Source organism: Lemur catta, chromosome 4, assembly GCF_020740605.2.
Source record: "Lemur catta isolate mLemCat1 chromosome 4, mLemCat1.pri, whole genome shotgun sequence".
NCBI lineage: Eukaryota > Metazoa > Chordata > Mammalia > Primates > Lemuridae > Lemur > Lemur catta.
Window position 1 is genome coordinate 62,538,183 of NC_059131.1, and position 23,641 is coordinate 62,561,823.

Consider the following 23,641-nt stretch of genomic DNA (forward strand, 5'->3'; position numbering starts at 1 on the left):
AAATTATAGAAAATTGTCTACTTTGGGTGTCTGGGGTTAAAGAAAGCTTCACAGTGGCAGTTAATTCTAAATTGAAATTGAGAAAGAGTTCACTTGGGCCAAAGAAAAGGAAGTAGATTTCAGTATGAAAGAATAAATTAATCATGGACATGTTGGTACAACATGGTATGTCCTCAATTTCATATTTGGTGATATAGAAGTAATTCGGTGTCATTAGAACATTTAAGTTTATATTGAAATAGATGGTGAGACAGAGAGGCAGAGATGGGAGGTATAGGGAAGTATCAGATTCTTAGTTGTGTTTATTTGTTGATAAAGATATTTTATTGTTCCCTCTGCAGTATAGATCATTGGTGCGTTTAAAGCTGGGCATGGACCTTTTAGATAGTTATTCAGAGCAGTGGGGTTGGCTGGCTGTTCATCTCCACTACATCTGGTTAACCTTGGATTTTGCCCTTTTGGTTGTCAGCAGTTCTATTTGCATATTTAACACAACGTCTCATTCGTTTAACTGACTCACCCTGTGCTCTGAAACTTCACCTCTGAATTCTCTCAGGAGGATTTATTTCAGAACTTGCTCACCTCTGGTTTAGGATCTCGATCAACACTAGAATGATGTGACCTTGATTTTTATATGCATACTTAACTCTGATTTCATTGCTCCTGGAATGTCATCATTTTGCAACCTGGTGTGCACTCTGCATACAAAAGTATAGCTAGAATTTAAAAGTTCATTTTCAACTTTGATCACCCTTTCAGGACATAAGCTATTAAGAGCAATTCAGCATTTCTGATAAATAATGGCAAAGTGGTGCCTACATTTTTGGTTGTAATTCAGAGAGTAGAAAGAAGCTTCTATTTATATTCCTATATCAGAAACTCTGGTAGTATATAATGTGTGAATCACAAAGGAAATGCTGTGTGTTGTCCTAATTAGTGTGAAGGAGAAGCAGCATCATATTTGAAGTAGTTTGAGGCTTTTTCTATCTCAGTGTTACTTTGGGGGTATTTAATTTTTTAGACATCACCAAGATGTTATAAGAATTCATAGTCAAACTAACATCTTAGGTTCTGTCAAGACGGATCATTGTTTTATAAACTTATGGTTTCTTCTGTCTTACCACTCTTACAAACAAAACAGGCTAAAATTAAACTAGGAAAGAGAGCAGCAACATGGACAGCAAATTTATGTTGGTCAAAGAACAGTAGCAGTTGCCTAAGCCCTAAACAAATAAGTATTAAATGCTCTTGCCAGAGAAAGATTTTCTTAAGGGTCGAACCCAGAAAAACACTGACTTGTGGTAAGATAAATGGATATCTTGTCAGTTACAGTAAATATAATCAGTTGTATGAGTTCAAGTTCTAGGTCTTACTGGCTTGAGGAGCATAATAAGGTCATTTAAATATTAAGGCTAAATTGCACTTTGAGCCCTCATTTGAAAAATATAAGGGTTCTTCACCCCTTGCCCCTACCATTTTTTTTCCTTGAAAGGTTAATGGTATTTCTGTTCCCATCTCTTCATAAAAGGACCTTGTTTCTGCCTTTTCTGACAATGCCAGATCAATAACACTGGGGATCATACCAAGGCCCTACCATTTAAATCTCACTAGAGAGATCCTGTACTCCATGCTGGTGCAAATAAAAGATTTCTCTATTCTCCAAACTTGGGATTTCAGAGCAGCATTGAATGTGTCCAGAGTCTCAGAGAATCTTTAATGAAAATAGTCCCTTTAGGTTTTATCTTTCCTCTCTCCTCCTTGGGCCACAGAATCGGGCCTGGAGGTGATTGGAGCAAGATAGCATGTCACCTCCTGTATCGTCCTCCTCCTGTCTCTTCTTCAGAATGACTTTGCACAAATAAAGCAACACAGCAACCTTTCTGGCCACTTCAGACTCAACAAAATTTCTCATGCAAAGAGAGACGTGTTCATGGGGATCGGGGTCAGAGTGGTGGCACTTCCTAACTCAACTCTCTAGCTGGAAGTTACTAAGGTAGAATATTAAGTGTTTGATCACAGTCACAATTTCTGAGGGACTTCCTCACGTAACAATATTGATCAAATTGCTATTATATTCTGGGCTAGGTGATAGAACTTTATTATTTTTAGAGCGCAATTCTATAAGAAGTACAACCTTAAGAACTCTTTGTTGATTTCTTTTTAAATATTTGAATTAGGAAAGGATTCAAAGATACAAAAAGAAGAGAGACTAATATAACAGATACTTCTCCTTTCCCGTCCAATGTAACCACTGTGTTTAAAGTATATATCCTTTCAGAACATGCAAGAACATATACAAATGCATATATGTTTAAATTATGCACAGTGATTTTTTGTGTATTTTATAATTTCTCACAAATGACATCTCTTTTCAGTTTGCTTTTTCCCACTCAATCTTTGACTTCAGGGCTCATTCACTTTAATATATGGGCTGTCCCCCGATTCATATCCCTAGGTCCATTTTGTCCCACCCAGATGTACTACCTGTGGATCTGGAGTGAGCATCTCACAGCCGTTCCTGAGTTAGAGGATTCAGAGTAGAACTGCGCCGTAGCCATTGACAGAGCTCCCTTAAAGCAGTTATTTTCATTCTTGGGTTTTGTATAATTTTCTTCTTCTTAACTATTAGATTATACAACCTAACAAGAAACAACTGTAACCACAGACACAAAGACATTTTCGTGACTCCAATGTACAGTTACTCAGCCCTCCTAGTCAGTATCTCTTTAAAAGTTAATATTTGGCCGTGCCCTAGATGATGCCCAACTCACTGTTTGGGACTGTATTTTACTAAATTTTGTCAAAGTGCTCACCAAAAGGATGTGTTGTACCCATTTGCATTCCCATCTGCAATAGAAAGCTTGCCTTTTATTCACATGCTCAGTGAGATTAGTATTATTATGCTTTAGTTTGCCCATCTTAACAAGTATAAAATGATATCTCCTTGTTTACATTATAATTTTCCCAGTTCTTAGTGAAGTCAAGCATGTTATTGTGTATTTATCAGGAATATAAATTTCTGTGAACTGAGTATGCTAATCCTATGCCACTTTTTATATTTTTCCTTATTGATTTGTGGGAGTACTGTATGTATCCTATGTACATGTAGGAATACTAATTCTTTTTCAGTTATGCTATAGGAGCAAACAATTTTGTGCATCCAAAGGTGCTACTTAATGTTATATTGATGGTCATGATGATGACAGCTTAGACATCAAATAGAATGGAATAAATATGACTGTTTAAGAAAGGAAGGGAATTTGTAACTATATTTAAGAACATTGCTCATCCCCATTGTATGCTAATGCATACAAAATGCTTTCATGCTTAAGGAGGTCAATTTCAATCATCTGTATTATTCAGTCATGTAAAAAAGGTTTAATCTCAACCCAAATTGGATAACTGAAATAGCCTGAGTTTAATGCAGTTGTTTTTAGAAATGTAGTCTTATTTCATTTATTTTTGTAGCAATACAGCTCAATATTCCCCACATTTTCTCTAAATATAGTTCAAAAGCCCAAATGAAAAATTCAAATAGTATAGAGAACCAATTACAGTAATGCACCCACAGAAGGAGATTCACCCCATGCATGCTTTGGTTTTGAAAATTTCTACTGAAAGAATGGAAGAATGGTCACTCTGTTTGCCCCCGACCCTCCTCCTTTTTTTTTTTTTTTTTTTTTTTATAGTTTGACTTTTCCTGGTAGAAACACATTTTTCCAGGAATGTTTTTTTCTTGAATACTCTGACCCTAAAGAGTAAAGTAATTTAGCAGAGTTTCTCACACAGGGATTCAAATGGATGGAAAAGTATCCACAGAGGATGAAAGTAAGTATAAAGATGAATCCGGCATGAAAATTCAGAAATGGAAATAGATGAATGATGTTTCTATTTTATCATCCTTGTAAATAAAATTAATTGTGCTTTTAGCTTTTATTTACCATATAAATTGATAGAAGATAACAGCTGAGAAAATTGAATTGTAGTTTTTGAGATTCAGTGAATCAGCAGCATTTTTAAAATAGTCAGTGGAGATATTCCAGACATCCCATTGAGTTCACTTTCCACAAACCTCCAGGGTATGTGCAGGTGTCCCTGTGAAAAGAAAGAGATGTCAGCATTTTAGAAACTTACATATGCATCTTTTGTATCAAAATAATATGAGTGAAATGGGACAATTTGTCTTTGAGCCCACTGGTCTCTTTCCATAGCCCTTTCTGCTGGCATGCTTTTTCTCTTAGTCCTTCCACAGTTTCCCTTCATCCCAACCCCACTACACCCCTGCCCCCACCTCTCAAATCCTGCATTCCTGACCAAAGTGAAATGGACTGGATCACTTCATTCACAATTCATAGTGAAGCCATGTGGGTTAAGGTCTGCTACTCACCAGCTATGACTATGACATCTAGTATTAAATGTTTATTGGTACTTCAAAGGGCCAGATTTCATCCAATATTTTTGTATGTATTATCCCATTGAATTTAGGTAGAATCTTATTAAATTCTATAGATAAAGAAACAGGTGTAGAAGGGTTAAGAAAATTTGTCAAAAGATTCACAGCTGGTACCTAGCGGAAGTGGAACTCAACTCAGGATAACATGAAATCTATACTCATACACTGCACTACATTACTTTGGGCCGGTTTCAAAATTTTTATCTTTTGCAAACTGTCACCATGCATGGGGTAACAGTTTGCTTCTCCTGCTGAGGTAAGCAGCAGAAACCCCACTAAATTGTCCTACCCCAAACTGGATAGATGAGCAACCTGCTCCATGGGACTGGTGGAATGTCCAAGAACCTGCTGCTTTACCCAAAAGCTGGAATGACAGGTAGTGAAAGAAAAATTGCCTAATCCACTGCTTTTCATTTTGTTTAACCCAGTGATGCCACGCTTTGCTGAACAAGTAGAGGTTGCCATTGAAGCCCTGAGTGCCAACGTCCCTCAACCATTTGAGGAGAATGAGTTCATTGATGCCTCTCGCCTGGTGTATGATGGTGTTCGGGACATCAGAAAGGCTGTGCTGATGATCAGGGTATGTGAGGGCTCTACAGCTCAGAGCTGGTCAGAGCTTCTGACAGGGACCCCAAAGAATTAATTCTTATTGATTGATTGATTGATTGATTCAGTTAACGTGGGAAGCTGTGTGGTTTCTTTACTCAAACAAGGTAGACTTTTTACTTATAGAGGGATGAGTGATCCCAACAAGCCTAGATTAGCACTGAATATCCTAAAGTGTGATGCCCTCCCTACTTCTTGCATGCATTATTTCCAAAATTTAATGCCAACTTAGGGATACCCCTGCTATTTTCCGTTTTTTGCTTCCTACTATCTCCATCTTCCCATCAGGATCAGAAAATCATGGCCCTGAAAGAAATGAAGATGACCTAGTCTCATTGTATTTATAATAATTAACAATAGTTGTTAGTTTTTAAACATAAAGTGAGATATAATTACATTCTCCTTGTAAAAAAAAAGATGCGAACATTATAAATAAAGCTAGATAGCCTGACATCAAACCTTTTCCCACCACCCATCTTACTATCTTCCCATCCTCAGACTTTAGTTGTCGGGTAGGAATGAGTCCTCCAAACCATTGTCTAAATAATTATATAAAAATCACAAGCCTAGAAAATATATATTATAAGGTTCTTTAAAACTCATGTAGTATCATTTGCAACTTGTTCACCCCCAGTGTGCCTGCATCTCTCTCTGTTAAGACACATAGCTTACCTCATTCTATATAACTGCTGCGTAATATTCTAGTATGCAATGAGATTTTTTTTCTCCTTACCTTACCAACAGTTTAGCGTAGTAGCATTCAAACTACTTAGCCAGAGAACTCTTTCTTCAAATAAACTGCATATGCAATTGCAATTGATGACACAGATATATTTACGGCTGTTATAATTGAAGCAGAGATGGGGCTTCTGTAATACTAATCCCAAGGGTATAATATGCAATAGAAATATTTATTTTTTTTAAATTTTCTAGTAGACATGTTAAAAAAACAAAAAGAAACAGATGAAATTAATTGTAATTTTAATAATATATTTTATTTACCCAAATGTATCAAAAATGTTATCCTTTGAACATGTGGCACTAGCCATATTTAAAGAGCTCAGTAGCTCCATATAGTTAGTGGCCACTGTGTTGGACAAGGCAGCTCTAGATTATATCCTCACCCTCATCTTCACCTTTGGCCTCCACAGCTGTCTCTGAGGCTATTCAATGAAACCATGAGGTATTTGCCGAGCGGGCTTTGATTGTTTTCTCTTAGCAATCATTGAACACCTAGAACTAACCCCCCTCCCCAAAAGAAAACATTGCAAAACAGTAACAACCAACTAATTCATTTTATGTGTGTGATCCTTCAGGTATTGCAAGAAGTTATCTGTGATTTGTTCTCTTTCTCAGTAGTAGATTCCTAGTCCTTCGAGGATTTCACATGTAGTGTATTCTTCTCCAAATGCTGATATTCCTGAAGCCATGAATATAGGCATAGTCGTCTTTGACTGTGGTATCCAGAACACACCGTAGTGCTTCTGAGGTGGCATGAACAGTCTGCAGTAAAGCATCAGCAGAAAGGGTTTCTTTTTCGCTCTCTCTATGGACATCCATGCTTCTCCTGAAACATCCATTAACGCTTTCGCTTGAGAGCCCAAATACTATCTTCTGATCATCTGATCTTTAAGTCAGCTTGGTTTTTTATATGTTAAATGTTAGTCTTCCTTTCATAATAATTCCATGATCAATTAAAAACTATCAGAGCATGAAATAAGTTGTATCAGACAATACTAATTATACTTAAAAACATGGAGTTCAGATTTGTAATTTGAGGACTGTCACCTATGGTTCTAAGGTGCCCATTTTATACCTGTCAAACTCTGACCATCTTTCAAAGCCTGGGTCAAATGTTTTCTCCCTGTTTTTCTCCTTTGACAATAATGACCCTATCCTTTAATCAGTTAGGGAACGTTTCTGCTTGTGATGGTATTTGTTACACTATTTCCTTTTATGTCTATGACCTCCTCTGGACTGTAAAATTTTGGAAAGCAAAAGCTGTATCTTCTTTTCCTTTCACTGTGGTATTTTGTCTGACACAGAGCCTAATACTGTGTGTAGGAATAGGTGGGGTGGGGGTAGGAGAGAGAGGGGTCCAAGAAAGATAGAAAGATGACAGAGAAAAAAGATGTAAGAATTAGAAGAAAGGGAAAGGAAGGATAGTCAGCCTTTTAAGCCCATAACAAATTAGATAATTTTTTCCCATTAAATACTAACTTCTAAAATAAGGGTAATAGACCATGAGAGTTATGTTTTCAAAGCATTTGGCACTAAATCCCGCTATAATCCTCAAGACATATTCCCTCTTTTGCCATTTTTCTGCTTTGTTAGCCTTCACATTTTTGTGACAACCATTCATCTGGGAGGCTAAGGAAGTTTATAGCCATCATTCATTTATTCATTCATGAGCTGTAAAAAAACACAATTTTAGATAAAAATGCCATATCTTTGTCACATAAAGTGTCATTCCCCCATCTTGACATTTCAAGTGATTTGATTAAACGGATTTCACACCACTTAAAATTTGGGAAAAGAGAAATGTACAGTATGTACAAATTGTTATTTATAAAATCCTTTCCATTCAGCACCCACATGACTTCATTTTTTCTTTAAATAAATAATTTCTTTTTTTTTTTCTGAGTATAATGATTAAGTCTACTTTAAAAAATTCCATTATACTAAGTCAGGAAGATAGACAATAAGACAAGTAGAATTTTTTCTTTCCCAGCCAATTTGACCATGCCTCCTTCCCTCCCAAAGTGCTGATTATACTTTGAGAAAGAATGTCTTTTTTTTTTCCCCAAAAAATTAAATGCAGAAAGGACTAAAGGGTCAAATTTTCCACCACCTTGCCTCTTGGCAACAGATACATATTTAATGGTAAAGTTAGTATATGAGTGCTCCAGGCCAGCTCCAGGCAACCCTCTGAAGTAGACAAAGTTTGCACTTTCTGTATTCCCGCCTCACCTTTAAGAACCCTTCTTCTTTCTTGGAGCAAGTCTACTCTGACTCTCCTCCAAGAGACTATTTTTTCTTTGCTTCTTACTGAGGCTTGTCTTCTGTGATTTGTCAAGTACACAGGTATTTTCTGATTATCGTCACAAAGTAGTTTAAAAAATGAATGGCAAATCTGGCAGACCAACATACAATTAATTCTCATTATTTGTAGTAATTATGGTCTATAAATTCACTGTGAACACTAAATTAACAAATACTGAACCATTGCTCCTAGGGGGAAGATAGAGTTAGGCTACTTGAACTTCTGGTCACATTTTGATCAACTGATCAATACATAACCTTGTTTTATGTGGGTGTGTGTTTAAAGGGACCTTATTTAATATGTATTGTTGATGAATTAACATGGCATTAATGGCCAACAGCGCTAATTCATGCTTGAACAGAGTTTATCTAACATGTATGTTCCTCTGTAAGGCACATCACAGCCTTCTTGCACTTGGGAACACTAGATGACACCTCAGCACTATATTTGGGGGACATTTTAAAGAAATCACCCAGAAACAGCAAAAAAAAAAAGTGGCACTAAATAAACCATAAAAAAGGTTCTTGATTACAGTATGAACACTTAAAAAAGAGTGTAGAGCACTGTGCTGTTTGACCTGAGCTGGGAACATGCATGTTGGGTGACTCAATTTTTTACACTCAAGCATGTCCAGGAATAACTACAAAAGCATCATTAGCATGTATTTTTGGGATTAGAAATAAATTTTAGGTAGTAGGCAAATTCACAAATAAGGAATCTACAAATAATGAGGATCAAGTGTATATCTAGGACACAAAGAGTTAAACTTGTAGTGTTGGAAATTAAGATAAGCAGGTAAGGTAGAAGGTGGTAATATCTTGGTTTCAGGAGATCTGTATTCAACAAAACAGTAATTGCTTCTCATAAGATGACCCTGAAAGATCTACAGTGATATATATACACTAATCTTTTATAATAAGAAGTCATTAATTTGGTTGTGTATGATACTTTCAAAAGCAAGGCAAGGAGATAATAGGGCCTGGGACAGTTTTCAGATAAAGGTATATAAACTATGTACCAAGATATCCTGGTACATTACAAGATATTTTAAAAAATTCTGGGGTAACATAGATGTCTCTTAGATTCTACATGAAATATTAGCTGAAGATAGTTCAGTTTAAGCATTAGGTTGACACATATCTTTTGATATCATATATCTGTGAGGCTGGGTTTGTGATGACCACTGTGATAAAAAGCAATCTCAAGATTCAACAAGTGTACCTTTGGATTCCAAGATTTGATAAGTAGTACAGTGTACGACAGATACTAAGTTATTAGGTCACAAGAATGGATTAAGTTAATTGGACTAAATTGCTAAATCAAAAAAAGTTAGGGTCTTTTGCTTGATTTTTTTTTTTTTTTTTTTTTTTTTTAAAGCCTAGAGGCACCATGAAGAAAATTACTGGGACCATGAGGGTATTGTGAAGCAGTCAAGTTTAGAATCTATAGCTTAACTATTTTGGGGTCACCAGCATGCTATCAGTTTCCTTGTCGGTGAATGGTGACAAATATTACCATAGCTATAAAGGACTAGCATAGACCTGGGTCTTAGTGGGTTCCCAAGGAATACTTCTTTTCCTCATTCTGTTGAGATGAAGTTTATCTTTCTATCATCAATTAATGAAACTTTATAAATAAGTCAACAATATAATCAAAACTACAAGGATTGGATTCTTACTTGTCATAGCTAGAAAATAAAGGATTCAAAAGACTTTAGATGCTACTTATGTGACAAAATATATTTACTTATTACAGGTTGTCATTTTCCAGTTAATCAACTTGGCCTTCTAAGATTCCCAGTGCTGTTTTCTTAACTAATTAGAAATAATTCAGTATGATTTATTTTTAATTGATAATTCAGTCTCGGTCATTCATTTATCAAATATTTGCTGAAAGCTTACTGGATTGCCCACACTGTTGGATCCTCCCTAAATAAAGAGGTGAACAAAGTAAACAGAAGTCCCTAGTAAAGATAATGCCAAATGTTATGCCATGGAGAAAACCAAGGCAATGTAAAGGGGACAGAGTTCAGGTGAAATGAATTTTATGAAGGATGGTGACTGATTGGGCAGCATTTGAGAAGACTTGGAGAAGGAGAAGGAAACAAGTCTTAAAGGTATTTTGTGGAAGCAGGCTTTGGGCAGAGGAAATGGCAAGTGCGAGGGGTGGAGGAGGGAGTGGACTAGAGGGACTGAGGACCATGTTGAATGAGATGGGAGTCACTGGAAGGTTCTGAGCAGGGGAATAGCATGGTCTAACTTAGACCTTATGGGGACCACCTGGCTATGCTGGTGAGAGTAGGATGTATGGGGCAAGGGCAGAAGCAAGGAAATCAGGCAGGAGCCTCCAGAGTAATCCAGGCTAGAGATACTGGTGGCCAGACACTCCTGATTAGGAAGATTTCTTTTTTTGTTATTATTGCCTTAGATCTCTAGTTCTATTTTCTAGTTGGCACCTCACTCCACTGGTATAGAACTCTGCTGGAAAATCCTTCCTCATGAGTCACCCAAACTCTCCTGCCAACCTATCTTCTCATCCTTCTCCCAGTGAAACTCATATATATTTGAACCTTTTCTCTAAATGGTCCTTATTGCATTTTACTCATATGTCTAGGTGGAATGACTGTAAATTCTTCAACATTTTCTCATTTTGCTTCTCTATAGAGGTTGTTGTAGAGGAGATTGAGCACCAGGGGCAGGTGGATTGTTCCTATTTTATGACTGACTTGTGGTGTGACTCTGGACAAATCACAAGATCTTCTGGGGCCTCTGTAATAGACACACATTAATCTCATAGATTCTTAAAAGGGAGAGATTTACAGGTTTTTTACAGTTTTTTTTTTTTTTGAGACAAGGTCTTGCTCTGTTGCCCAGGCTGGAGTGCAGTGGCATCATCATGGCTCCCTGCAACCTCAATCTCCTGGGCTCAAGGAATTTTGCAATTTTCTTGCCTCAGCCTCTGGAGTAGCTGGGACTACAGGGATGTGCCACCTTGCCTGGCTAGTTTTTCTATTTTTTGTAGAGACAGGGTCTCATTCTTGCTCAGGTTGGTCTTGAACTCCTGGTCTCAAGCAATCCTCTTGCCTCGGTAGAGGCTAAGTGTGCCATTTTACATATAAGACTAACTTTCACAACCCAACTGTTCAATATTAATAGTGGCAGAACAAGGAAATTAAGAATAGACCCAAACCAGTTTCTGTCCCTCCAAGCACATAGACAGAACTGAGGCTTTACCCTTAGTCTCCAGCCTCCAAGTGCAGTGAGCTACACATTTTGTTTATTCCTTTAACCTATAACACTAATAACACAAGTCTAATCTCCCTAGGCCCATTTGCAGACCCTCCACAGTTATCCATGTCTCCTTTAATTTATGGAGGTCCTTGACCAACTGAAAAATAACACTCATGCCTTTAAAAATGAGTAATTCAAAAAATAACAGCATGAGTAGGAGACACATTTACATGCAATTAGCAAACTGCACATGCACAGAACTATTTATATGGGCTGGCTTGGATGGCTTTGCTGCATGTTTAAGGCACATGGAAATATTTTAAGCTCGTCTATTTGCCTGGGGGTATTTGTGATGGTTAAAACCATGAGCTCTGAAGCCCTCAACTGGTTCCCCACTTCCACCACTTGCTAGGTGTGACACCTTGGAAAATTTACTCAACTCAGCCTGTTCATACATTTATAAAATAGGGATTATAATTATTTCATTAGGGTATTGTAAGAATCAAAACCTTTAGCTGAATGCCTATCTCACAGTGGGGGGTAAACAATGATCGCTATTATTATGCTGCTGTTGTTATTAGGTGTTAGCTTTTACTATTAAGCACAGTAATTATCAATATCATTTATGAATTTAGTTTATTTTTATAGTTTGCAGAGCATTTTCCTATGCATCTGAGTTTAGGAGTCCTGTGGGGCAGACAGGGCAAACAGCGATTATAATCTCCATTTTATCAGCAAGGAGACACAGAAGCAGTGAAACTAAGTGACTTACCAAAAGCATATAGCTTGTGAGTGGCAGAGTTAGGCCAAATGTTTATTCAGTTCCCCTGGGTCCACTTCCAGGTTATAATTTTTTCATTTTAAAATTTTTCTTTATTTTAGTTCTTGGGCCATTGTCACTGGAATAAAAGCTCATCATTATCAGCCTTATGCTGCCAGGTTGAGTTTTTCATTGACTCATCTACTAAATGCACAGATCACTGAAATGTTTGGACACAGTACTATAGGTACTGTCATATTCTGCTTATTTCTGTTGAGTGAGATTTTTCCATTTTACTTTCTTTCTCCTTTTCAAGAACTAACGATGAAAAGTGCTTGTAATCTTGTCATCTCATCTGTCAGCAGAATTTACCAACTTGCTATAATTGTTCCACAATACACTCCAGAAGAGTGAGGAATGATCAGAGAATATTGTCTTTGTCCACAATAAAAACAACCCAAATGCCCATCAATTCATGAGTGGATTAGTAAATTGTGGTATATGTATACCATGGTGTATTACTCAGCTATAAGAAATAATGGTGATATGGAGTCCCTTTTGTTCTCCTGGAGAGAGTTGGAACCCATTCTATTAAGTGAAGTATCCCAAGAATGGAAAAACAAGCACCACATGTACTCACCAGAAAACTGGTTTCCCTGATCATCACTTAAATGCACATTTGGGAATAACACCAATTGGGTATCGGACTGAGGTGGGGGGTGGGGAGAGGAGATGGGTGCATAACTACATGACGAGTGCATTGCACACCACCTGGGGAATGATCACATTTGAATGTTCTGACTCGGGGGGATGGGGGCGGGGGGAGGAGACGGGTGTATAACTACATGATGAGTGCGATGCGCACTATCTGGGGAATGGACACGCTTGAAGTTCTGACTCGGGGGGATGGGCGGGACATGGGCAGCGTAAGTGGCCTGAACTTTTGTACCCCGCATGATGATAAGCTGAAATAAAATAAATAAATAAATAAATAAATAAATCATAGGATAAAAAATAAATACAACCAGTTATTTGAACCAGGTTCCGTCTACCCCAACCCTACTTTAGTTAATAAAATTTGGGAACAAAAGCTCTTTCTTCTCCCATTCTTTTAATATTCCTATGAAAGAAAATTGAACATCTGTAGATGACTGAGTGAATGTTAATAAGGCTGATGGTGAGGGAGAAGGAAAAACAAAAGTGATATGCCAAAGCTTGGAAAATTACTAGACATAATGTGATATTGGCACGAAGGACCCCATTTTATGCCTGTCTGACTAATCTCAAGGCTTCATCAATAACCACACCTGATTAATTACACTGAGGTAGCCAAAGAAACCAGCAGAATAAAAAGTCGCCCTTTTGGATGGAGAATGGGCAACTGCATCATGAGTACTGCTTGTGATCTGTTCTGTTCTTTTGAAAGATAGAGCCTTGGGAAGTGGTCCTACTATGTGCCAAAGGGCAGTTTGTGGATGACTGTCACTTTCAGGCTAATAACAGTGAAGCTGAGAGTATCACACTGATGTACTCTTTTACTTTTGTACACCATGCTCACCACCTCCTGAGTTTATCCTCTTAGAATTAACACAACATGATGGTTTAGAGTACATACTTCAAACTGCCTGACTTAGAAATCCTTGAGTAAGGTATAACCCCTCATGCCTCAGTTTCTCTACCTAGAAAACAGAGAAAATAGTGTCTATGTCATAGGAGTGTTAAAAAACTTGCATGAGTTTAGTGCATGTCAAGCACTTAGAGAAAACTATGACAAAAGCGTGATAAGCACTTAATGCATATTATCTATTATTATTGCCATTAAAGATGGAAAGTGTTTTTTCTTCCTGGGCTTATGAATTCATTCTCATCTTTTCCCCAACGTTGACTTTATTGATTGGAAAGGATATCGATCTAACTCTACTCCTTTTAAGCAGCTTTATAGCTCCAGTTCTTAATTTGTAATGTGAAAAAAAAAAAAAACTTATAACCACAACAAAAAATGAATAAAGAGCATCATGTTTGGAGTCAGACACACTTGGGTGTTTAGGTCTAAATTCTGGTTCTGTTACTAATGAGGATATGGGGTACATTGCTTTCTTTGAACCTTGGTTTTCTCATCTCTAAATAGATCACTATTTCACTGTGGTAGTCTGAGCTAAATTGATATTATATTTGAAAAAGATAATGCATAAATATGTAGTAATTGGTAGCTTCACTTTAAAAACTACTTGAATTGATTTAAAAATTTTAAGTAATAATGATGGCAAGCATTTAAAAAGTGCCTACTATGTGCCACATATTCTATACAGAATATATTACTTAATTATCACAACAATCATGGAGGTAGCTACTGTTATCAATTCACAGAGGAAGACATCAAAACTTAAAAGAGATAAGATGCTTTGTTCATGGTCACACAGGGGCTCGTATTCAGGCAGTCATGACTGTAGAGTGTATGCTTGTGACCTTTATACCTTATAGCTTAGTGACCAAATCAGATATTTCATCAGGTCTAGCCACTGGCCTGCAGATGATCAGTCTGTTTGTTTACAGAGCAAAAAGGCCATTACAGAAAATGTATTGGTGTTACTTTTGTTGTTGATAGTTATTTTCTTTCAATAGATTTAGATGGATGGAAATAACACACAAATATAATTTTTCTTAAAATTAGCATATCATATCACGAGTTAAAATTGGACTTGTTACACCTGCAGGAGAAAAAAAAAACAAAATGTATTTTCTAAAAGAAGTAAATTAAGGCAAATTGATTTTTCTGACTCCATTCCAGCCAATACCCACCCACGTAGCTAATCCTACGTGTAAGGTGCTATAAGCTGTTTCCTGGGGGCTCTTCAGCCGTTGCAATGAAGAAGCACGTGGAGGGATGGGGATGAAAGTAAGCAGTTTAAAATATGCTGATTTTTCTCTTTTTATCTTTAGACCCCAGAAGAACTAGAGGATGATTCTGACTTCGAGCAGGAAGATTACGATGTGCGTAGCCGGACAAGTGTTCAAACTGAGGATGACCAGCTCATTGCAGGACAGAGTGCACGGGTGAGTGGGCATCTAGGATGTGGTTTAGTCCACAGGGGTTGTGTTTCCCAAAATGGTTTGAGGGAATTTCTGAATTCTACAGACCTGGGACCTCAGAGATTCATGACTCAGAAATCTATGCTCTCATCTGGGGTTGTTTATTAATAATTCACATTTTACACAGTGCAAATAACCACCACTGCTCCTGATTCCAGCTAACTCCCATCTTTATCTAACACTTAAATCATAGCAGCCACATCAAAGCAAACCCTTGTGTGTATAATTGACTTTGTTGGGGTTGGGATTATAATTAGACTATAAACAGGGACGCTGTGATACTCAGATTTTGCTTTGGCACAGTTACTCAGCCACCACTGTTCTGCTTGAAGACTCTAAGCTTGTTAACACAAAGAGTAATGACAAATGGGGAATCAGGGTCTTGCTTTGTTAATGGCCATTGCTCCATACTTTGGCCTAGCTTCTCTGATACTCAATATCACATCTTGTGAAACTGGTTCAAGGCCCTCAGGTAGAGAGACAACTTTTGGTTTCCCTCTGATACCTACTTTTGCCAGGGCAATAATCCTGGATCTATCTGCCATATGATAGAAAAAGGAATTATAGAGACATACTAGAAATTTGCCAGTGTAAGGAATGGAGCAGAAAGCAATAGAGAGAGCACCAGCTCTGCCTGGCATTTGAGTACTCCATGACACTGTTGACCAACACAGTGGTCCAAAGAGCATCCTGGAATTGGACCAGTAGATGTAGATGATCAAGGCAGGTGGTAAGAGATTAAATCTTTAGGGATTGCATTAATATTTTCCTCTTTTTAAAGACTCAGTTTCCATAGAACAAAAATAATCAAGTTATAGCATAACTGATAATTAGATATTCTAATTTTCTACATTAAATTTTACTTAAAAGATATTGAATAGGAGGCAGGATGTTGAAAAAGAGGTGGTAATTTAGGTTGGGGATTGGAAAACCCAAGAAAGCTCATATTGCCTTAGGAATTTTGAAAGAACAGTAGGAAACAACTAATCAGAGGTTAAATTAAAGAAGACTTGAAGGAGATACTGAGTCAAGAAAGACCTTGTACCCAAAACTCAGTTTCACATATGTGTTTTATGTCATGATATTCTCACCCAACAATCAAATGATCCAGAACAGTATAAATGGACATTGATAGGAGAAATGTGAAAGTAAAGTCAGAACATCAAAGACACATTGGCTTTGATTTCAGACAGACTTGGTTTCAAATTGTTAAGGGCAGAGTGAGGACCATGCTCAAAGCTACATGTTGCTTAATTTCTGAGAGTTTCAGACACATCATCTGTAAAGTGTGAATAATAGACTGACTTGATAGGATTCCTTTGAAGATATAATTACTTAATACCTATAAAATAATGGGCACAATATCTGCCATACAGTAAGTGCTCAATGAAGATGGCTGTGGTAATTATCCTTTGGAAGAGAAACCCCTTCTGATCAAGCGATGGTGACAGTAGAAAAGTACATGAAAGGGCACGGAGCCCCATACTTCAAAAATTCCTTGCAGATGCTATTTAATCCCCTCTGAAATGTTGAAAATTGGAAAGGTCAGTAAGCTGAGAATCTTTTGAGGCTGTGTTGGCATAATACCAAACTAATTAAACAAGTCAATTCATCTTCAAAATTAAGTAAAAGCAGCATTTTTCTGTCACTGACAAAGGACAAGTTTGAGTAATTCATGCAAACATTAAGCAATTCAAAGTCAATTTGATTGACTGTAACTCAGTATAGATACAGCCCAGTGTCCATTGACTAGTCTTTTCAGGGACCAAGACCATTGTACAACCTTTATGTTGCTTTATAATCTCCATCTTGTCAAAATGGCATGATTAGTCCCACTTTTCACAGGGAAACATAGAGTCACAGTGTACTTCTGTTTCATGCATCTTATTTACATTAGATATCAAGTCAATGATGATGGGTGGAGATAAAACTCAGATGGTTCCTGTCCTTATCATCTATTATTTCTTCACACTATTATTTTTTGGAGGTTTTTTCAGTATGAATTATGAATGTGGTCCAAGATAGTAAGAACAAAGTACTCCTATAATCCAGCACTTGCTAATTTGTCCATCATGTGGTCTGTGTGATTAACTTGCAGCAGGCAGCATTACTTATTGAGTCAGCCTATTTTAGCCTGTAATTATATGATGACAAATCAGAGATACAGAATTATGGCTGTTAAGTTGGAAATAAGAGGGTGCATTGAATTGCTCAGATGATAGATGGTCGAACTTTTGACCAGCAAAGTGTAATAAGTTGGTCGAAATTATGAAGGAGGTGAACGTTGCTTTTGACTGAGGTACTAGCTCTTCCTAGCACTCGGTCCTGCCCTCTTCCTGGTATTATTTTGTGTTTTCATTCAAAGAAATTCTTCCTCTCTGAAAAGGGTAAATTAATCTAAAAGAAGGTTAAAGTCGGAGATAAGCTTTCAGTAGCCCCCCTCCAACATTGCTCTCAAAGTCAGGAATTAGAGTATCTTTTTATTTCCTTTGTATGTCCCTGCCTGCTGCCTAGCTATGACATTTTGAGGGCAATGGAGAAAGGAGGAGGGGAATGGAATTGGATAAGGATGGTGGTGATCTGATAAAATAAGGAGGTGACCTTACCCTTTGATCCTAACAGGACATCTTCCAAACTGTTTCTTCACAGGTTGACATAATTAACATTGGTCAGTGACAACTCTTGGGCACTTAACCTTGGCAATAGAATATGCAATTAGGAGTCACACAGACCTGATTTTAAATGTGGGCTCAGTGAAGCTGTGTGACTTTGGGGCAACTTTCTCAACCTCTCCATGCTTCATCTACTTGTATCTTTAAGAGTGACACACAATATCCTTCCTCATAATGTCATTAGGAGAACGGCATGATAAAATGTATCACAGGATTTCTCATAACTATGTAACGAATAAGTTGATGGTGAAGATGGTGATGATGCTTATAGCCTGAGCTAATCATTCATTAGAGGATGACCAAATAATTTCACCTGAAAGAGCTGGATAATTCAGACAATTATGAGTTTTTTATTTGAATTAATGGGACAATTACCTCAATTTTCCCATTCATGTCACAACCTGAGACTGGAAAGAGCCAAAGGACCCACATTTCTTAACTACTTATATTTATTATCCTATTTTAAAACCAAGTGAGTAGAAACAGGCACATTGAGTGTTAGCCCCTTTAATCATTATTTATAAACAGTTCTTATACTTGATGCCTTAATGTTAGACTTTTGGCGTGTGCTTAAGAAATGATCTCTTGTCAGTTTGGGGGCCCGTAGACTTCAAAAGTCATTTTTCTCCTAGAGTTTGGGAAAGTAATTATATCAAAAGCTCCTTGAGATTTAGGTTGAATAAAAGATGCTGGGCTATTTGAATGGTTGTTGGCTTGTATGGGTGAGATACAGTTCTTAATAGGTAGAGATTATAACATTAATCCCCCAAAATGGTTGGCTGTTCTAGGGAAAGTCTGGAAGGGACTTTGGGGTAGCGGAATGAATCCTTGTAGATACCACCAATTTGGGAGCCCAGATCAACCAGATCAGTAATGAAGAACTGTGCTTAACTACTGCGAGAAGAAGCTGCAGAAATTCTCAGACTGCCCCAGGTGGTCACATCACACAAACAAAAGAGCTGATGTGTCCCCCTTTCCTCTTGGCCGTGACAATAATTTCTCTCATGTTCCCTTAGTTTGAGGGAATGGACAGTTGCATGTTATGTGTTTTGTATGAAGTTTAATTTCAGTGTAGCTGGCCTCTATTTTCTTTTCTAGCTAGAACAGCTTTAATGTGTTAACATTTCAAACTGCTGAGTTACATTGATAAGACCTAATTAAAACTCATGTGTTGAATTTCAATTTGATTAACTTGCAAATTTCGCAGTTTGTGATCTACTGTTTATAGATAACCTTTTTTTAAATTCCACTTTCAGAAAAGGTCAATTATGAATTTTTAAAAGCAAGAGCATTTTACGTATATTTAGGAAAAAACTTAAGCCTCATTGATAGCTACCTAAGCAGAAGCAAATTTAATGATACTTGTACCCAAGTCACACACCATTAAGTGTATTATGCAGGTCAAGCACCCCTAGTGTCAAAATAATATCCTTTTTCTTTTTGCAAATATGCTTTGAAGGGGTCAATTTTTCTTCAGAATTCTGTCCTTAGAACATGTTTGTAAGTTCTAGCAACCTCTTTTGAATTATATTAATGCAGGAAGTGGGGAAAATGTTTGAGCAGTCAAAACATATTTATTGAGCTTCTACTCTGTGCAGGATTATGGAGGCCTCCACTCTAAGGAATCACATAGAGGAGTCAGAGGTAGGGCATTAATAGGATAAATTAGGAAGCAAACAAAGCAAAGCAGTTAATATTCAAGTGCTAAGTTGTATAATGGAAACTCAAGTGCTGTGGTTGATAGCAATGTACACCCTTCAATGCACACATTAACATTTTGGGACGATGAAATATGTATTCTCTTCCATCTGAGGATTGAATGTAGAGCCTGGAAGTCTGCTGAGAGTTTTACAGATGCTTTTACAGAGGAGCACCCAGTGAATGCTTTAGATGACTCTGGTTTAGGACCTGTGAGGTCTAAGTAAAACATGATTAGCTCTTTTGTAGAAGAAGGACAATGAATCTAGGACAGCATTAGGTCATCAGACAGGTATGCTTTAGAGAAAAAAAAGGACATATTTAATTTCTGCAAATCCAACTTTGTCTCGAATGCAATGGAAGAGCTGCCTTGTGATTATACACTATTATAATACAGTATAGAATATGTGTGTTTATAATAAACTCTTACATATTAAGTACATTTTTAAATACAGTTTTTGAAAGTACTTTAAAAATACATTTCAACAAATAGTATTTTAAATATTTTAACTATAGTATTCACACAAGTTTGGCTTTTTAAATGTGGATTATAATTTATATATACTCATGCATATTTAAACATGCATACACATACAGATACAAACTATATAAAGTCACATGCATGCATGGAAGTTGCTAGATGTGACTATCTGTTAGTAAAGACATGTGGGAAGCCACTAGTCCAAGTACAATTTTATGTAAATCAGACAAAAATACCCTTTCCTCTGGGTGCTGCCCAACACCAGGATGCCCAGTCTGGTGGGCTGTGCTTATGTTTTCAGTGACTACTGACCCGCTTGGTTGAGGACTGGTGTGCAGTGCATAAGGTACCTGGCCGTGCGTGATGATCCAGTCATGTACAATGGTTATAAGAATGATGTGAACTCACCCGGGTTTGAATCTTATTCCTACACCATATTAGTTGTGTGATATTAGGAATTTAATCAATTTCTCTTGGCCTAGATATTATCATTATTAAAAGAAGTAAATAATAGCATTGGAATGATTAAGTAGATTAAGTTATTTGATAAACCTAAGCCTTAGCACACAGTACCTGGTGTAGGTACACAACAAATCATAACAATCATTTCATTATAGATAGTCACGTTAGACTCTGGGCTCAGCCCTTCCCTTCATGGCAACTAATAAGCCAGAAAGGTAGCTGGAAAGGAAAACTAATGGCAGAGGTTATGATAACAGTATGTTAACAATAATTCCATACGTGCTTGCTTTCATTTTGTTTGGACAAAACACGCAGTTATTATTTGCTGCCCACCATCACCTTTTGAGGTATTTACTGTTTGTACATTGTATCTGAAGAAATTAAGGACATATGCTCCACAGGGCAGTGAAGTCTTTGCTCAAGTCAGTTACAGAGCCTTGTGGAGCCCAGTTTTTCTGAGCTCATGTCCACTGATATTTCTATTAGAAATATAAGCTGTCTTTCCTCCAAATGATTCACTCACATTGGGAGGAACTTAATGTAAGAAGCAGTTTTCTTCTGTTATTTTAGTTCTGCATTGCAAAAAAAAAAAAAAAAAAAAAAAACTTTTGTAGATTCGCCAAATTGTGCTCTCTTGGTGTGTGTCCTGGAGAATATATACATCCCGGAACCAGAGGGACGTATGTGCTGAAGGGCCTATCTGCATACTCCTGTCTTTGAAGCAGGTTGCACATGGTTCTGGGAGGATGCAATGAGGTGATATCAAACATTTCACTAAGTGCCTGCTACAGAAATGGTGATTAATAATATAGTCAATTCTCATTATTTTTGTTAGTTATGTTCTGTAAAGTCACGGTGAACATTTAATTAGGGAATATTTAATCATCGCTCCTAGGAAAAATACAGGGTTACGTTCCTGAGAGCTGCCAGTCACAATGTTTTCTTCAACTGATCAATACATAACCACGTTTAATGCATGTTTGTGTTTAGACACCTTCTATTTTTGATTCATTAACGTTGAACTCATGGGCAACAGCACTGTAACTCATGTCTGACTGAAGCGCACACCTAACACATGTATTTTCTGCATAAGGCACATCCTGGCCTTCTTGTGCTGCGAGACTCTAGGCAGCACTTCAGCACTATGCTTGGGAGACATTTTAAATAGCAAAATCGCCAATGAAAAGCACAAAGATATGAGAAATGTGGCAGTAAACAGACCACACCAAGGACAGGTGTTCACAGTACAAGCTAACAAAGAAGGCTGAGCAGTGCCTCGTTCAGCCTCAGCTGGGGATATGCATGTCGAGTGACTCAAAGTTTTTGCCACTCTGCCCACGTTTGCAATTGATTGCGAAAATGCCACAAGTATTGATTTTGGGGATACAAGTATATTTTAGCACGTAGGCAAATGTGCAAATTATTAATGCATTCAAAATCCGTGAATAATGAGAAAGAAGACTACAGTTCTTTTCTTCCCACATTTCCATACTAGCAACTATTGAAAATCAACCTTTGCTTCCCAATCTTATACTTGATCCCATTACGACTTTTCTGTCTATGTCCTCAAAGGCTCTACGAAGAGCGGTGGTCATCCCAGTGTTTCCATGAAGGAGGTGGAGGAGGGCTGGGAATAGACACGACATCCCTGAGATGCCCTTGGTAGGGGATTTTTGGTGGCAGCTATCTGTGGACGCCTTCCTTTACACTCATACAATCTTCCCAGCCCACCCCCACCTCACTTGGATACTCGGATATTGTTTAAAATTCCTCTCCTTTCCAGCAACAGAAGGCCTTTTTTCTTTTTTCTCTTCTCTGAACAGATTTCAGTGTTGAAAGAGGTGCATTCTTTCATCTGGTAAAAGTTTCCTGAGACCAAATATAAAAATTGTCCAGAATAGATTCTTTTGAACGAACATATGTCATCAAAGCGACAGAGAAGTTCTGTTCCTGTCAGCGCGCACGTAGCTTTGGATTTCTCTGTATTTTTCATATTTGGGAGTGGGAACAGGACTTTGGGGAGCTCACCAGCCTGTGCGCTTGGCCTCCCCGGGATGCAGAGGATGTACTTTCCAGAATGGCAGAGCGCCTCATGAGCCTTGTCAGGGCCTGGTCTCTGCCGTCCACAGAAGGCAGAGTCAACGTCCCTGTACGGTCTGTACTTCCTTTGTCACCATTAGTCACGCTTTTTCTGTAATCCACACAGGCCATCATGGCACAACTACCGCAGGAGGAGAAGGCAAAAATAGCTGAGCAGGTGGAGATATTCCACCAAGAGAAAAGCAAGCTGGATGCCGAAGTGGCCAAGTGGGACGACAGCGGCAATGATATCATTGTGCTGGCCAAGCAGATGTGTATGATCATGATGGAAATGACAGACTTCACAAGGTGAGGCCCAGAGCCAGGGAGACGAAGATTTTCTCATTAAACCCAGAAGTGTAGCAATGTGTTTTAGCATCTGAAAGCCTGATGAAAATTTAAAAGACATCAAATTAAGGTGGTGGTATTATAAATTTACATGTATAATTCAAAATGATCTGGACTTAATTCCTAGCAGATAGGTCTTTTTAGACAAGGAGAATAAATTCATTTTTGTGATTATTATTGTTTTAATTGTCCTTAGTCATACAATCAGACCCCAGGGGAGGGGTGACTCATCTTTGGTCTTTGCTGTTTTGCAATGTGCTTAAGTATTATTCCGAAGATAAAGTGAATGATTTGCTTATATCCCTTTGGAAAAATATATATCTGTGTGTGTATGCGCATGTATACATATAATATGTTGTAATACTAGCTCGTGCTCTAGCATTAATATCAGCTCACATTTTACTCTTACATACTAAGAATAAGGTACAGCAATCTAAGATTCCACAGTTTTGACAGAGAAATTAAATTTGTGTAAGTTTTATTTTCTTTAGCTTTGATCTGGTACTTAAAATAAATCAAGAGACCAGTCAGAATTTTGTCAGGAGCCTTTTCCTCACCAGGGGTCATTGCTCTTTCTGCCACTGCATTTTGGTCTCATCTGTAAAGGAAGGTGACAACTGTGCCCTTCCTACCACGCAAAGAGCAAACCAAGGGAGAGCACAGCTCAGTGGGAACCTCTCCTAAATTCTGAGTCAGAATATCAGGTGATATGAGACATG

The 23,641-nt window shown here is 37.6% G+C and overlaps 1 protein-coding gene across 7 annotated transcripts in view; it reads left to right on the plus strand.

Moving 5' to 3' along the window:
• Positions 1 to 23,641, plus strand: part of CTNNA2 (catenin alpha 2) — a 1,050,678-nt gene that overhangs the window by 972,436 nt on the left and 54,601 nt on the right. For all 7 annotated transcript variants that reach the window (XM_045549950.1, XM_045549948.1, XM_045549953.1 and 4 more), the window contains 3 exons: positions 4,882 to 5,033; positions 15,033 to 15,146; positions 22,702 to 22,883. In XM_045549950.1, coding sequence (XP_045405906.1) covers positions 4,882 to 5,033; positions 15,033 to 15,146; positions 22,702 to 22,883 — 448 coding nt within the window. The remainder of the gene's footprint in view (positions 1 to 4,881; positions 5,034 to 15,032; positions 15,147 to 22,701; positions 22,884 to 23,641) is intronic.